This window comes from Hypanus sabinus, chromosome 21 (assembly GCF_030144855.1).
Source record: "Hypanus sabinus isolate sHypSab1 chromosome 21, sHypSab1.hap1, whole genome shotgun sequence".
Lineage (NCBI taxonomy): Eukaryota > Metazoa > Chordata > Chondrichthyes > Myliobatiformes > Dasyatidae > Hypanus > Hypanus sabinus.
Window position 1 is genome coordinate 12,487,540 of NC_082726.1, and position 18,638 is coordinate 12,506,177.

Here is an 18,638-nt window from a genome sequence, read left to right on the forward strand (position 1 = left end):
CGAGTCTCTAAGTCCATGGATGTTACAGGAATCTGTAGCCAAGCTCAATGCGACTTGTCTTCTGCCATGCAGACACAAACTCCAGCTTGGATGCGACCCCATGCTGCTTCTGGCCTTCTGGTGGAGCGCCAGGCTCCCGTGCCTGCCGCGCGAGGCCCGTCCCCGCTACAACTCCCCCGCCGTTTGCCAATAAACTAATGAACTGGACTTACAGTGTACCGTGGCACCTCTGTCCGATGGGGTCTTGTGATCAGAAGCAATGTGAGAAAGATGATCACTTGCTATTAGACTGCGCACTTCCTTCGCGCACCAATGCCTTTCCGTTGCAGGCAACATCACGGTCTGCACCAAGTCCAGCTCCTTCAGTTTCTCTAACTGGCTGATGGGGTCGACTTGCAATACTTCAAATTTTTAATGTCCAGCAGGGTCTTGCAATCGTAAAACTACGTTCAAAATAGGTAACAACTCCTTTGATTGACCCCATAGAAGCCAGTGCGTGAGTGCGCTGCCATCTCAGCGGAGGATTCTTGCTTCACAGTCTGCTGAGGCACTTTGGAAAAGTGAAGCATAGTACTGGCCTCTCTAAGGCTACGTCCACACACCACCAGATAAATCCATAACCGAAGCTTTTTCTCTTCGTTTTTACCCTCCGTCCACACTAAAATGGCATTTTCATCGCCCGAAACAGTAGCTTTTCAGAAACACTTTCCAGGGTGGGTATTTTTGAAAACGCTGCTCGGGCAGATCAGTGTGGATGGGGTAACCAGAGACTTTTGAAAACGTTGTCAGCCAGCAGCGCGCTATTTCATTGTTTTCTTGAACACAACCTAACAATTTCAGAACAGACGGCAACGAGACAAAAGCCAGAAGAGTTAGAAATGTACTCACCAAATACTTCAACCCATAACTTGCTGAATAAATAAATATACTCGCTTTGCCCTGTTTTCTGTCCTTGCTTGTGTGAAGGTGGTTTACCTATTTATGCAAGTATTTCTCTGACAATAGATGTGTAACAGCCTAATGTAACATTGTATGGAAACACAAGATAACACTGATGCAGACATGTTTTATACATTTAACCAGGTGCTTTATTAATGCAGCAGAGTTAGTCAGTTTTTCAATGGCCGTCGTCAGCTGGGTCAATCTGTCCATGAACTCCCTGTCGGTTGCCTCCGTACGCTCCAGTATTTGTTTTTTTAAATTTTAAGTTCTCCTGCATGAGAGCCAACAGCTGTCCATCATTTTAAGTTTTTCTAGTCTGTAACCACACAAACGCGCACTTTTACAGTGAGATTCGACACCAAACTTGTTTTTGGTAGATGTGTCCTGCACATGCCCAGTAGGAGGAGGTTTGCCGAAATCTCCATTTCAGTGTGGATAGGGATATTTTCAAGAACGCATAGCGTGGACTCCTATCGTTTTTACGTGAAACCAGTGTTTTCAAAATTATCCGGTCTAGTGTGGATGTAGCCTCACTTGAGGTTTTCACTGCACTTACTGTGATCAGAGGGAACACAAAAGACTCCAGTGTTTGGTCTGTCTGTGTTTTCAGAACCACACCCTTCCTTTCATGAGATTTTACACTTGGAACAGAAATCAAATTCCTGCAGCGTAACCTGGATTCATTTTGGATTCAGCCTATCTCTATTTGCACCCCCCCCCCCCCCTTCACCTCCGTCAGTTGGGGAATTGGGAACATTTACACTAAATTAAAAGCTTTCATCATATTTGCTGCCTTGCTTGAGTTCTTTATTATAGGACAGGTACCCATCCCTCACCCACAGACTCCCCACAATGACCTTGACCACACCTCAATCCTTCATGACTCAGATCCATTCTCCTGCTCCCCTCATCCTCACACCGGAGGTTCCAGGCTGTCTTTCCTTGCCCTTGATCTCTGGGGAGCTCCACACCTCAATCACATCTGTTTCATTTCCACCTCTTCGACTCTCACCCCCTCTCCTCCCACCCAAAACAATATTGAGGTTGTTCATCGCCTCAGCTTCCACATTCCACAGACTCTGCCTCAAGGATAGGTGTGCTGCTTCCCACTCAACATTTCTTAGAACACAGAAATCTACAGCACATAACAGCCCTTCGGCCCACAATGTTGTGCAGACCATGTAACCTACTCTAGAAACTGCCTAAATTTCCCTACCACTCTATTTTTCTAACCGCCATGTACCTATCTAAGAGTCTCTTAAAGTACCCTACTGTATTTCGAAGAGATTGTTCACTCTGTGAATTGCTGGTGCACTCCCCCACCTCCACCAGCCACCTCCCTTCCCACGTGGCTGCACGAGATGCAGCTCCTCCCCTTCACCTTCTCCCTTCCTGCAAACCAGGATCGGGATTCTCCTCGCAGGTGAAGCAGTGGTTACGTACAACACGTTGTAGTACAGCACAGGAGCAGGCCCTTTGTCTCACCATGTTCTGCTGAATTAATTGAAGAAGTAATTAAACTCTCCCTCCATTCTCTGCATATTCATGTGCCTTTCTAAGACCTCTTGAATGCCTCTGTTGTACCCGTCTCCTTCTCCAGCCCTGGCAGCACATTACAGGCACCCACCAAAATCTGAGTAACCCATCTCCTTTGAACTTATCCCTCTCATCTTAAATGTAAGCCCTCCAGTTTCACACATTTGACCTGAGGAAAAAGATGCTGGCCATCTGCTCCATCTCTGCCTTTCATAACTTTATAAACTTCTATCAAGTCTCCTGTCAAACTCTGCCAGCCTAGATAAAACAATCCAAGCTTGTGCAGCACTCTAACCATACAGGCAGAGGCTAAAGAGATTAGGCATCCTATGAAAAGTGGTGGATACGGCCCAGTCCATCACGGTAAAGCCCTCCACACCATTGACCACATCTGCCCGAAAAGCTGTTGCAGAAAGAAGCATCCACCATCGGGGATCTCCAGTACCCAGGACGTGCTCTTTTCTCACTGCTGCCATCAAGAAGAAGATACAGGAGCCTCAGGACACAATCAGGAGCTTCAGGAAATGTCTTTACTCCTTAACCATTAGGCTCTTGAACCAAAGGGGATAGCTTCTCTCACCTTTCTTTGTCCCATCATTGAAATGTTCCCACAACCTATGGGCACACTTTATCTCACGTTGCTGAAATTTATTATTATTTATTTCTTTTTGTATTTGCACACTGGCTGAACGCCTAAGTTGGTGTGGTCTTTCATTGGTTCTATTATGGTTATTATTCTAATATGGATGTATTGAGTATGCCTACAAGAAAATGAATCTCAGGGTTGTATAAGGTGATGTACATGTATTTTGGTAATAAAGTAATTTTGAACTTTTGGACTTTAATCTGGAGAGCAACCTGGCAAGCCACTTTTGCACCCTCCCCCACACCTCAACGTCCTTCCTGTAATAACACACACACAATGGGCTGGAGGAGCTCAGCAGGTCAGGCAGCATCTATAGGTGGGAATAAGCAGTTGACGTTTCGAGCCAAGTTCCTTCACCAGGACTTCCTGTCATAGTTCTAATGCACTTCTTCCAGTTACCCTCCACACAGAAAAACCCAGGCAAGGGCTGATGCCACAGGGGTGCGTCTCAGCTGCTTTGGTAAGACTACGATACTCCAGAACTCTGATACTCTGGACTTTGCTGGTGCTGGACTCACGGATTTTCCAGACTGCTGGAATTTCATAATCATTACTCTGAATCAGAATCAGGTCTATGTCTCTGACATTAGTTGTAAATTTTTCCCCTGGACATTACAAAACATCATAGTGAATTTTCCCATGGACCAGCAATGCTAAAAGGGGTGTTGGCAACAGGGACCCAGCACGTTTAAGACAGTAAGACAATGAAACATGCTTTCAGAATTAGGCCATTCTGCCCATTGACTATATTCCACCATTTTCTTATGGCTGATTTATTATCCTTCTCAACCTCATTCTCCTGCCTTCTCGTAAGCGTTCACATCCTTACTAACCAAGAATCTATCAACCTCCACTTTAAATATAACCAATGAGTAGCCACCACAGCCGTCTGTACCTATGAATTCCACAGATTCATCACCCTCCGGCTAAAGAAATCCGTCCTCAACTCTGTTCTAAATGGAGTCTGTGCTCTTTGATCCTAGACCCCCCCCACACAGGAACCATCCTCTTCGCATTCAGTCTATCTAGGCCTTCTAATATTCCATAGGTTCAAGAATATCCCTCCTCATTCTTCTAAACTCCAGCGGGTACTGGCCCAGAACCATCAAACGCTTCTCATACGTTAATGCTTTCATTCCCGAGTTCATTTTCATGAACCTCCTCTGGACCCTTTAAGAACATGAGAACAAAGGCAATGTAGAAAACTGAACGTGCCAAGCCAGAAGCTGAACCACTGGCGGTTCTTTAAACTCAGAATGTGGATTATCACTTTAATTAATCAAGCCTGCCACTTTAATTTTGCATCCTACTTCTCGTTCTGTCTATGGCCTCTCACCTTGCTCCACTGAAGCCCAAGGTGAGCTCGAAGAACAGCAGCTCATAATCCGTCTGGGATGTTCTGCTGCTGCCCAGGACACTGAGGTTTGATTTCCAGAGTGACTGCAAGTGCATTTGAAGAGGGGGCACACTGTATACCAGTGGCTCAGGGAGTTATCGCTGAGGCTGCTGGATGGGATACCAGTCGAGGAGCTGCTCTCCGAGATGATGCTAGGCTTCCAAGATGTCCTCAGCACTGCACTCACCCCAGACAAGAGTGAATATTTTACCGTGCGGACAAGCCTTGTGGTGTCAGGAGACGAATCACTCTCCACAGGACACTGAGCCTCTGGCCTGTTCCTGTAGTCATGGAAATCCCCAAGATTCTGGTGGGAGAGCAATTTGGTGAGGATAATGACCTTCAACATTAAGCTGCTCTTGGAAATGGTCATTACGTTGAACATCTGTGTCACAAGTGTTACATATCGTTCATCGGCCCACTCCCACGTGTTTCTGTGCAGACAGGGACCGCTTCACTCGCCCAGAAGATAAGAATGAGACTGAACGTGGTGTGGTTGTCAGCAAACGTCCCTGCTTCTGATCTGTTAATGAAGTCGGGCTGGTTGTTGCAGCAGCTAAAAAAGGTTGGAGTTAGGACACAGCTCCAGGGACACCTGCAAGTGATATTTCAGGACTCAGCTCACTGGCAACAGCCCTGCAGTGTACAAAAACATGGCTTCAGCCATCGGAGTGAATTCTTCTTGCTGTGCTTCGAGCTCAGTGTCACTGGGGCTCCCTGGTGTCACTCTTGGTTCCAAAGTTGCCCTGATGCCAAGGGCAGCACTCTCACTCCAGCTGTTTGCTCCGCAGTTTGATGAGCTGCCGATTTGAGCTGTTTTGATGAAACTCAACCAGGGAATTAACCTGAAGTTTAATCTTCAGCAAGTTGCTGTGAAACCCCCTCAGAAAAGGAATTACCTTAAATACTCTTAAAATTTAATTTCAACATTTCTTCGACCTGTAAGATGTGTTGGACGTGGGGACAAAGTTGTCTGGTGAGAACTCTAGTAGTGGACGAATGAGGAGGGGCGCAGAGGAAAGTAAAATGACGGACAAATCAGGTGACCAATGATACGAATGTATCAACTCACCCATGGCGGGGTATGGAAACTAATTACTGTGGTTTTGATGTGGAGAAGAAGTCATTCAGTGCACACATGCCATCAGGGCTCTCCTGTTGACTCTACCTTGCACGGACATTGTGGGACCCTGGCAGTCAAGCTGTGGCTGAGCGGGGTTCCATCATATCCTTTGACTGAGTCTGGATCCATTAATTTGTGTCCTTTCCCATCACATTGGCAATCAGGAACATGCTGCCAACTTGACGTTGACCTCCACTTCCATCCACTGATCAGGGTTGGGATGGAGAGTGAGCCTCAGGGGAACAGAGTCAGTGGGGCGTGAGTATTTGCATGCAGTGGTCTTTCTTGGAAGTTGAGGTAGCAGGGTTGGGAGGTGGTGTTGACGCTGGACACTGCAGCCACGATGTGCCGGTAGTAGAGGGGAGAGATGTTTGGGATGGGATTCCTGGCAAGCCAGTTGCTTTGTTCTGGATGGTGCCAAGCTTTAGTGCGACAGTCATCCAGGCAATTGAGAATATCTCATCACACTGTTGACTTGTGCCTTCTAAAAGGTGGAAAGATTTGTGGCATTTGGAGATAAGTCACTCGCTGTAGAATAACCCCAGCTTGGGGTAATTCTGAGTATACAGGTAATGAGTGAGTCTGAGGTTTTAATAGGAGGAATCATCAATATTGAAGATGGGAGAGAAAAGTTTGCAAGCTTGAGAGTGGAGCAGAGAAGATTGACCTTTGGAAATGTGGATAGAATATCTGGAATGAGGGTTGGGGTCAGTGATTCGGGAGTCCCACGAAGTCCTGTGGCAGCTCATCCCTAGGCTGTGAGGGCACAGTCTGACCACGCTGTGGAGGCGTAATGTCTCCTGTGCCACACGGGGAAGGGGGGACTCTGGTGAAGTGGCTCTCCTGCACTGTAGGGGTGGGATTTCCTTCTGTTCTGGTGTTTGCCTGGTGGTCTGAGTGGCCTAGGTTTTTGGAGTTAAGGTTTCCCTAGTGATCAGGGGACTCCCCCTTGCCCTGGAGTTACAGTTTCCCTGGTGGTCTGGGGACACCCCAATTCTCTGGAGTTGGGATTTCCCTGATGGTCTGGGGATTCCCTCTTACTCTGGAGTTGGGGTTTCCCTGATGGTCTGGTGATTCCCCCTTTCTCTGGAGTTGGGGTTTCCCTGATGGTCTGGTGATTCCCCCTTTCTCTGGAGTTGGGGTTTCCCTGATGGTCTGGGGATTGCCCCATTCTCTGGAGTTGGGATTTCCCTGATGGTCTGGGGATTGCCCCATTCTCTGGAGTTGGGGTTTCCCTGATGGTCTGGTGATTCCCCCATCATCTGGAGTTGGGATTTCCCTGATGGTCTGGGGATTCCCTCTTACTCTGGAGTTGGGGTTTCCCTGATGGTCTGGTGATTCCCCCATTCTCTGGAGTTGGGATTTCCCTGATGGTCTGGTGATTCCCCCATTCTCTGGAGTTGGGGTTTCCCTGATGGTCTGGTGATTCCCCCATCATCTGGAGTTGGGATTTCCCTGATGGTCTGGTGATTCCCCCATCATCTGGAGTTGGGATTTCCCTGATGGTCTGGGGATTCCCTCTTAATCTGGAGTTGGGGTTTCCCTGATGGTCTGGTGATTCCCCCATTCTCTGGAGTTGGGGTTTCCCTGATGGTCTGGGGATTGCCCCATTCTCTGGAGTTGGGATTTCCCTGATGGTCTGGGGATTCCCCCTTTCTCTGGAGTTGGGGTTTCCCTGATGGTCTGGTGATTGCCCCATGCTCTGAAGTTGGCAGTTCCTTGATGGTCTGGGTATTTTCCTATGTTCCAGGGTTTACGGTTCCCTGCTAGTGTGGGGATTTCCCTATGATCTGGACTTGCAGATTCCTTGGTGGTCTAGGAATTTCTTCATTTCCCGGAGTGGGGATTCCTTGATATTCTGGGTATTTCCCCATGTTTTAGGGTTGAAATTTCCTTTGGTTATCTGGGGATTCCCCTGTGTTCTGGGGTTTATAGTTCCTCGGTGGTCTGAGGAGTCCCCCATGCTTAGGGATCGAGGGTTCCCTGGTAATCTAAGGATTGCCCTGTGGTCTGGTGACAGGACACTGAGGTTGGAGGTGACCTCCCATCTTCTCTTCCAGGTTGTTAGTGGAGCCACAGTGCAGCCGCAAGCTAACTTCAACGCTGATGCCGATGCTGTATTGCTGATTCGTGCAGTTGAAACCAAAGGTAGGCTTGAGTTTCTGGGTCAAATCACACGTATTCTTCGGGGAGCTTGGTGACAAAGCTACTGCGTCTGTTCCACTGTTGAGTAAAGAGCCCCCAGCATCAGCAGGGTGCCACATAACACCTCAGAGGCTAGATCCCCACAGTCCGGGGTGAACCCCTTGTTCTCAACGTTCCTGGTCAATCCTGACATATTTGGCTGATATCCATATTGCTATTGAGTCTGAAGGCTCCTTGAATTCCACGTCAGCACCCAATGTCCCTCTGATCTTCCTCCACACAGACATGGAGACGGCACTGTGCACATAAACCGCTCTGTACTGATCAATTCGAAGATGTCACAGCGGCAGCGACACTGGTCAGCGTAGATCAGTCGAGCTTGTGTATCAGCAGAGGCATGCACAAATCTGTCCTCCGCGACTCGATGCCCATTCCCAGCGCCACAGATTGGAGGATGACGCAGCTTGGTGACGTGGATGTTGATATGTTAAATGCTGTTTGTGAAGACAGCACGTGCACGTGTGTTGGAAAGCTGTAATGGGCTGTCCTTGTTTCAGGCATTGACGAGCACACCATCATCGACATACTGACCCAGAGGAGCAACGCACAGAGGCAGGATATCGCCTTCGCCTTCGAAAAGAGATCAAAGAAGGTGAGTGGCATCCTGTACGCTAATCGAACCAGACATGGCAGACAGAGCGCAATCGCAGGAGCTGAGCGAATGGGGCAGGACACACCCGTTACTAACTGAACAAACCCCATCACTGACAGTCAGGACACACCCATTACTGACTGAACAAACCCCATCACTGACAGTCAGGACACACCCATTACTGACTAAACAAACCCCATCACTGACAGTCAGGACACACCAGTTACTGACTGAACAAACCCCATCACTGACAGTCAGGACACACCCATTACTGACTAAACAAACCCCATCACTGACAGTCAGGACACACCCGTTACTGAGTGAACAAACCCCATCACTGACAGGCGGAACACACCCGTTACTGACAGAACAAATCCCATCACTGACAGTCAGGACACACCCGTAACCGACTGAACAAACCCCATCACTGACAGTCAGGACACACCCGTTACTGACTGAACAAACCCCATCACTGACAGTCAGGACACACCCGTTTCTGACTGAACAAACCCCATCACTGACAGTCAAGACACACCCGTTACTGACTGAACAAACCCCATCACTGACAGTCAGGACACACCCGTTACTGACTGAACAAACCCCATCACTGACAGTCAGGACACACCCGTTACTGACTGACCAAACCCCATCACTGACAGTCAGGACACACCCGTTACTGACTGAACAAACCCCATCACTGACAATCAGGACACACCCGTTACTGACTGAACAAACCCCATCACTGACGGTCAGGACACACCCGTTACTGACTGAACAAACCCCACCACTGACAGGCTGAACACACCCGTTACTGACTGAACAAACCCCATCACTGACAGTCAGGACACACCTGTTACTGACTGAACAAACCCCATCACTGACAGGCGGAACACACCAGTTACTGACTGAACAAACCCCATCACTGACAGTCAGGATACACCCGTTACTGACTGAACAAACCCCATCACTGAGAGTCAGGACACACCCGTAACAGACTGAACAAACCCCATCACTGACAGTCGGGACACACCTGTTACTGACTGAACAAACCCCACCACTGACAGACAGGACACACCCGTTACTGACTGAACAAACCCCATCATTGACAGTCAGGACACACCCGTTACTGACTGAACAAACCCCATCACTGACAGTCAGGACACACCCGTTACTGACTGAACAAACCCCATCATTGACAGGCGGAACACACCCGTTACTGACTGAACAAACCCCATCACTGACAGTCAGGACACACCCGTTACTGACTGAACAAACCCCATCACTGACAGGCGGAACACACCCGTTACTGACTGAACAAACCCCATCACTGACAGTCAGGATACACCCGTTACTGACTGAACAAACCCCATCACTGAGAGTCAGGACACACCCATAACAGACTGAACAAACCCCATCACTGACAGGCAGAACACACCTGTTACTGACTGAACAAACCCCATCACTGACAGTCAGGATACACCCGTTACTGACTGAACAAACCCCATCACTGAGAGTCAGGACACACCCGTAACAGACTGAACAAACCCCATCACTGACAGTCGGGACACACCGTTACTGACTGAAAAAACCCCACCACTGACAGACAGGACACACCCATTACTGACTGAACAAACCCCATCACTGACAGTCAGGACACACCCGTTACTGACTGAACAAACCCCACCACTGAGAGTCAGGACACATCCATTACTGACTGAACAAACCCCATTACAGACAGTCAGGAGACTCCCGTTACTGACTGAACAAACCCCATCACTGCCAGTCTGGACACACCCGTTACTGACTGAACAAACCCCATCACTGACAGTCAGGACACACCCGTTACTGACTGAACAAACCCCATCACTGACAGTCAGGACACACCCGTTACTGACTGAACAAACCCCATCACTGACAGTCAGGACACACCCGTTACTGACTGAACAAACCCCACCACTGACAGTCTGGACACACCCGTTACTGACTGAACAAACCCCATCACTGACAGTCAGGACACACCCGTTACTGACTGAACAAACCCCATCACTGACAGGCTGAACACACCCGTTACTGACTGAACAAACCCCATCACTGACAGTCAGGACACACCCGTTACTGACTGAACAAACCCCACCACTGACAGTCAGGACACACCCGTTACTGACTGAACAAACCCCACCACTGACAGGCGGAACACACCCGTTAGTGACTGAACAAACCCCATCACTGACAGTAAGGACACACCCGTTACTGACTGAACAAACCCCATCACTGACAGGCGGAACACACCCGTTACTGACTGAACAAACCCCATCACTGACAGTAAGGACACACCCGTTACTGACTCAACAAACCCCATCACTGACAGTTAGGACACACCCGTTACTGACTGAACAAACCCCATCACTGACAGTCAGGACACACCCTTTACTGACTGAACAAACCCCATCACTGACAGTCAGGACACACCCGTTACTGACTGAACAAACCCCATCATTGACAGTCAGGACACACCCTTTACTGACTGAACAAACCCCACCACTGACAGGCGGAACACACCGTTACTGACTGAACAAACCCCATCACTGACAGTCAGGACACACCCGTTACTGACTGAACAAACCCCATCATTGACAGGCGGAACACACCCGTTACCGACTGAACAAACCCCATCACTGATAGGCGGAACACACCCGTTACTGACTGAACAAACCCCATCACTGACAGTCAGGACACACCCGTTACTGACTGAACAAACCCCATCACTGACGGTCAGGACACACCAGTTACTGACTGAACAAACCCCACCACTGACAGGCTGCACACACCCGTTACTGACTGAACAAACCCCATCACTGACAGTCAGGACACACCCGTTACTGACTGAACAAACCCCATCACTGACAGGCTGAACACACCCGTTACTGACTGAACAAACCCCATCACTGACAGTCAGGACACACCCGTTACTGACTGAACAAACCCCACCACTGACAGTCAGGACACACCCGTTACTGAGTGAACAAACCCCATCACTGACAGGCTGAACACACCCGTTACTGACTGAACAAACCCCATCACTGACAGTCAGGACACACCCGTTACTGACTGAACAAACCCCACCACTGACAGTCAGGACACACCCGTTACTGAGTGAACAAACCCCATCACTGATGGTCAGGACACACCCATTACTGACTGAACAAACCCCATCACTGACAGTCAGGACACACCCGTTACTGACTGAACAAACCCCATCACTGACAGTCAGGACACACCCGTTACTGACTGAACAAACCCCATCACTGACAGTCAGGACACACCCGTTACTGACTGAACAAACCCCATCACTAACAGTCAGGACACACCCGTTACTAACTGTTCAAACCCCATCACTGACGGTCAGGTCACACACGTTACTGACTGAACAAACCCCATCACTGACGGTCAGGACTCACCTGTTACTGACTGAACAAACCCCATCACTGACGGTCAGGACACACCCGTTACTGAGTGATCAAACCCCACCACTGACAGGCGGAACACACCCGTTACTGAGTGAACAAACCCCATCACTGACAGTCAGGACACACCCGTTACTGACTGAACAAACCCCATCACTGACAGTCAGGACACACCCGTTACTGACTGAACAAACCCCATCACTGACAGTCAGGACACACCCGTTACTGACTGAACAAACCCTATCACTGACGGTCAGGACACACCCGTTACTGACTGAACAAACCCCATCATTGACAGGCGGAACACACCCGTTACTGACTGAACAAACCCCATCACTGACAGTCAGGACACACCCGTTACTGACTGAACAAACCCCATCACTGACAGTCAGGACACACCCGTTACTGACTGAACAAACCCCATCATTGACAGGCGGAACACACCCGTTACTGACTGAACAAACCCCATCACTGACAGTCAGGACACACCCGTTACTGACTGAACAAACCCCATCACTGACAGTCAGGACACACCCGTTACTGACTGAACAAACCCCATCACTGACAGTCAGGACACACCTGTTACTGAGTGAACAAACCCCGCCACTGATAGTCAGGACACACCCGTTACTGACTGAACAAACCCCATCATTGATAGGCGGAACACACCCGTTACTGACTGAACAAACCCCATCACTGACAGTCAGGACACACCCGTTACTGACTGAACAAACCCCATCACTGACGGTCAGGACACACCAGTTACTGACTGAACAAACCCCACCACTGACAGTCAGGACACACCCGTTACTGACTGAATAAACCCCATCACTGACAGGCTGAACACACCCGTTACTGACTGAACAAACCCCATCACTGACAGTCAGGACACACCCGTTACTGACTGAACAAACCCCACCACTGACAGTCAGGACACACCCGTTACTGAGTGAACAAACCCCATCACTGACAGGCTGAACACACCCGTTACTGACTGAACAAACCCCATCACTGACAGTCAGGACACACCCGTTACTGACTGAACAAACCCCACCACTGACAGTCAGGACACACCCGTTACTGAGTGAACAAACCCCATCACTGATGGTCAGGACACACCCGTTACTGACTGAACAAACCCCATCACTGACGGTCAGGACACACCAGTTACTGACTGAACAAACCCCACCACTGACAGGCTGCACACACCCGTTACTGACTGAACAAACCCCATCACTGACAGTCAGGACACACCCGTTACTGACTGAACAAACCCCATCACTGACAGGCTGAACACACCCGTTACTGACTGAACAAACCCCATCACTGACAGTCAGGACACACCCGTTACTGACTGAACAAACCCCACCACTGACAGTCAGGACACACCCGTTACTGAGTGAACAAACCCCATCACTGATGGTCAGGACACACCCATTACTGACTGAACAAACCCCATCACTGACAGTCAGGACACACCCGTTACTGACTGAACAAACCCCATCACTGACAGTCAGGACACACCCGTTACTGACTGAACAAACCCCATCACTGACAGTCAGGACACACCCGTTACTGACTGAACAAACCCCATCACTAACAGTCAGGACACACCCGTTACTAACTGAACAAACCCCATCACTGACGGTCAGGTCACACCCGTTACTGACTGAACAAACCCCATCACTGACGGTCAGGACTCACCTGTTACTGACTGAACAAACCCCATCACTGACGGTCAGGACACACCCGTTACTGAGTGATCAAACCCCACCACTGACAGGCGGAACACACCCGTTACTGACTGAACAAACCCCACCACTGACAGGCTGAACACACCCGTTACTGACTGAACAAACCCCATCACTGACAGTCAGGACACACCCGTTACTGACTGAACAAACCCCATCACTGACAGTCAGGACACACCCGTTACTGACTGAACAAACCCCATCACTGACAGTCAGGACACACCCGTTACTGACTGAACAAACCCCATCACTGACAGTCAGGACACACCTGTTACTGAGTGAACAAACCCCGCCACTGACAGGCTGAACACACCCGTTACTGACTGAACAAACCCCACCACTGACAGTCAGGACTCACCTGTTACTGACTGAACAAACCCCATCACTGACGGTCAGGACACACCCGTTACTTAGTGAACAAACCCCACCACTGACAGGCGGAACACACCCGTTACTGACTGAACAAACCCCATCACTGACAGTCAGCACACACCCGTTACTGAGTGAACAAACCCCATCACTGACGGTCAGGACACACCAGTTACTGACTGAACAAACCCCACCACTGACAGGCTGCACACACCCGTTACTGACTGAACAAACCCCATCACTGACAGTCAGGACACACCCGTTACTGACTGAACAAACCCCATCACTGACAGGCTGAACACACCCGTTACTGACTGAACAAACCCCATCACTGACAGTCAGGACACACCCGTTACTGACTGAACAAACCCCACCACTGACAGTCAGGACACACCCGTTACTGAGTGAACAAACCCCATCACTGACAGGCTGAACACACCCGTTACTGACTGAACAAACCCCATCACTGACAGTCAGGACACACCCGTTACTGACTGAACAAACCCCACCACTGACAGTCAGGACACACCCGTTACTGAGTGAACAAACCCCATCACTGATGGTCAGGACACACCCATTACTGACTGAAGAAACCCCATCACTGACAGTCAGGACACACCCATTACTGACTGAACAAACCCCGTCACTGACAGTCAGGACACACCCGTTACTGACTGAACAAACCCCATCACTGACAGTCAGGACACACCCGTTACTGACTGAACAAACCCCATCACTAACAGTCAGGACACACCCGTTACTAACTGAACAAACCCCATCACTGACGGTCAGGTCACACCCGTTACTGACTGAACAAACTCCATCACTGACGGTCAGGACTCACCTGTTACTGACTGAACAAACCCCATCACTGACGGTCAGGACACACCCGTTACTGAGTGATCAAACCCCACCACTGACAGGCGGAACACACCCGTTACTGAGTGAACAAACCCCATCACTGACAGTCAGGACACACCCGTTACTGACTGAACAAACCCCATCATTGACAGGCGGAACACACCCGTTACTGACTGAACAAACCCCATCACTGACAGTCAGGACACACCCGTTACTGACTGAACAAACCCTATCACTGACGGTCAGGACAGACCCGTTACTGAGTGAACAAACCCCATCACTGACGGTCAGGACACACCCGTTACTGAGTGTTCCACCCTGATCACTGATGGTCAGCTTGCCACCTGTTAGTCTGTACTATCACCATTCAACAATGGTCAGCACGTTGCCTGTTACTGACAGTGGCCTTCTACACTATAGGAAAGGAGTGGTGAGGAGCTGGGGTTTCTTGTGACTGTGGCGCCCCTGCTCCGTCTGTGTGTGTTGGGATCTCTCGTGTAGGGTGGGTGAAGGACAGCTCAGCATGTGGAGGCTTGAGCACGAGAGGACAAGCACAGATCCAGCGCGTGGAGCGGGCTGTCTCTGCCCACACACTACAACTGTACTGCTGTAACCAAAAGCCAGATTGCCTTCCTGCCAGTAGTGACGGGCTGCAGCAGCTTCCTGCCCACTAGATCTGAGAGAATCCCAGTGTAGGGAGCAGACACGTACTGTGCACATCGACACCCTATCCTGTCTGCCCACACTATCTGGTTAATGTGATGTCACACGTTGGGTAATGTGATGTCATGCAGTGAAGCTCTGATGTCAGATGCCAGGGAGGACATGTTGCCACACCAGGGCCCCTGTGACCACTGGTTCTGCTTACCAAAGACCCAGCTTCTGGCCAGGACAGTCAACTGGCTGACTGGCAGGCAGCAAAGTGTAGGAATAAAGTGGTTTATCTGGTAGGCTACTGGTGACTAGTGGTGTACCACAGGGGTCAGCGTTGGGACCTTCTTTTCACGTTATATGTCAACGATTTGGATGATGGAATCGATGGCTTTGTGAACCAGTTTGCAGGTGATGCAAAGATAGGTGGAGGGACAGGTAGTGTTCAGGAAGCAGGGACTTTTCTAAGGACTCTAGACAGATTGGGAGAATGGGCAAAGAAGTGGCTGATGGAATGTAGTGTAGGGAAATATATGGTCGTGCACTTTGGCAGAAGGAATAAAGGCAAAGTCTATTTTCTGAACAGAGTGAAAAATCAATCGGAAGTGCTAAGGGAATTGTGAGTTCCTGTACAGGATTCGCTAAAGGTTAGCTTGAGTCAGTGCCGAGGAAGGCAAATGCAACGCTAGCATTCAGTTCGAGAGGACTGGACTGTAAAGGCAAGGGTGTGATGCTGAGGCTTTATAAAGCATTATGTGTTCAGACTGCACTTGGAATATTGTCAGCAGTTTTGGGCCCCTTGTCTAAGAAAGGATGTGCTGGTATTGGAGATGAGGAGGAGGACCCAGAGGAGGGTCATGAGAATAATTCTGGGACCAAAAGGGTTAACATTTTAGGAGCATTTTGTGACTCTGGACCTGTACTCATTGGAGTTTAGAAGAATGAGGAGAAATCTTGTTGAAGCTTATCGGATAATGAAAGGCCCAGATGGAGTGGATTTGGAGAAGATATTCCCTATAGTGGGAGAGTCTAGGACCCGGGGGCACAGCCTCAGAATAGAGGGACATCCATTTGGAACAGAGATGAGGAGGAATTTATTTAGCCAGTGTGTGGTGAATCTGGGGAATTCCTTGCCACAGATTAAGGCCATCACTGGGTATGTTTGAAGCAGAGACTGATAGGTTACAGGAGGAAGGCAGCAGAATGGCATTAATGAATAAGGGATAATAAATCAGCCGTGATGGAAGGGTGCATCAGACTTGGTCAGACAAATGGCCTAATTCTGCTCCTAGAGTCTTATGGACAACGTGATGTCATACCCCAAATACCGTGACATTACATCCTGGGGAGCCATGATGTCACACCCTGAGTGACGTGATGTCACACCTGGGGGGGGTGGTTTGAAGTGATGTTGCACCCTGGGAGTGAAGTGAGGTCATGCCCTGGGGCGTCTGACATCAGCCTGGGTGTTCAGTAGGGAGCCGCAAGCCTTGGTACTAATGGTGGACACTGACCATGGGATGTTCTTTGTCCCCTGCAGAAGATGGAAGATGTTCTGAATGGGGCCCTCAAGGACCCGCTGAAGGCAGTCATCCTCGGTCTGATGAAAACCCCAGCCGAATATGACGCTCTGGAGATGAAGAAAGCAATGAAGGTGAGATTGGGTCAGGGTGCCGGGCTCACCCCTGTGCAGTCAGTCGCCCATGTTGCCATTCACTGGCTGAGCCATTAGTAGCCATGTGGAACAAGGTGCTGTGGTCTGGACCTAACGGCAGAGGGCACAGACAACAATCCTGCACCTTCCCAATGTCCACAGAGCTGATCCTGGGGATTCATTCACTGCTGCAACATTAAAACAATTGTAAAACATTATAGACACACACACATAAAAACACATACACACACATATAAACACGTAGACACACACCACACATGTGCACACTATTAAACGTGTGCGCACATTGTCTTTTGCGCAAACACCTGTACATATACACACCCACAAACACACATTCATCTGAACACACATACACACGCCAACATACGTACACTTAGCTGCATATTCCCCCAGTATATATATATATATATATATATCTATATACACACACAGACAGAAAATAGCACAAGTACACGTACACTCTTTTCCAGAAACTTGTACATGTACACACCCACAGACACACACTTTTGTTCATGCATACACAGTAAGAGCACTTTACACACAGACACTCATACAGTCAGACCCACCGATCCCTGACCCATTGCTTGTCCTGTACAGGAATCTGTACCAAGACCTGTCCTTACCCAGTGACATAGATTGGAGGATTGGGCAGGCACGGGGAAAGGTGACTTTATTGAATGTTTCCCCAGGAGGTGAATTACTGAGGGCGAGGGAAGTGTCTGGTGACTCACCGCCCTCCTCAACACCTCTGAAACCAGTAGGCAACTGTGGAGATACCTCCAGCCGTGCTTAACAGTGCTCTCCCGGACTAACATCCCCATCACGGAGGCCCAGTTACCTCTTGCTGTGCAGGTCACCTAACCACAGCGCACCCCCAACCCCCACCGTCACCCATCTCAGCCCCCATTGTGGGAGACTCTTTAGCTACCACATTATCCTTATGGGTCACTCTGAAAACCAGGGAACAGGATACCATAAGACCATATGACATAGAAACAGAATTAGGCCATTCAGTCCATCAAACTTGTTCTGCCATTTGATACTGGCTGATTTATTTTTCCCTCTCAACCCTATTCTCCCACATTCTCCCTGTAACCTTTGACACCCTTACTAATCAAGAACCTATCAACCTCCACTTTAAATATACCCAATGATTTGGCCTCCTCAGTCACCTGTGGCACAGATTCACTGCTCTTTGGCAGAAGAAATTCCTTTCCATCTCTGTTCAAAGGGATGTCCTTCTATTCTGAGGCACTCTGATGCTAGCCTCCCACTATTGGAAACATCCTCTCCATGCCCACTTTATCCAGGCCTTTCAGTATTTGGTATCTTTCAATGAGATTCCCCCACCCCCATTCTTCTAAACTCCAGTGAGAACAGACCCAGGGCCATCAAACACTCCTCACACATTAACCCTTTTATTCCCA

The 18,638-nt window shown here is 49.3% G+C and overlaps 1 protein-coding gene across 2 annotated transcripts in view; it reads left to right on the forward strand.

Moving 5' to 3' along the window:
* Positions 1-18,638, forward strand: part of anxa2a (annexin A2a) — a 36,341-nt gene that overhangs the window by 7,556 nt on the left and 10,147 nt on the right. For both annotated transcript variants that reach the window (XM_059945993.1, XM_059945994.1), the window contains exons 3-5: positions 7,704-7,791; positions 8,346-8,440; positions 17,077-17,190. In XM_059945993.1, the coding sequence (XP_059801976.1) occupies positions 7,704-7,791; positions 8,346-8,440; positions 17,077-17,190 (297 nt within the window). The remainder of the gene's footprint in view (positions 1-7,703; positions 7,792-8,345; positions 8,441-17,076; positions 17,191-18,638) is intronic.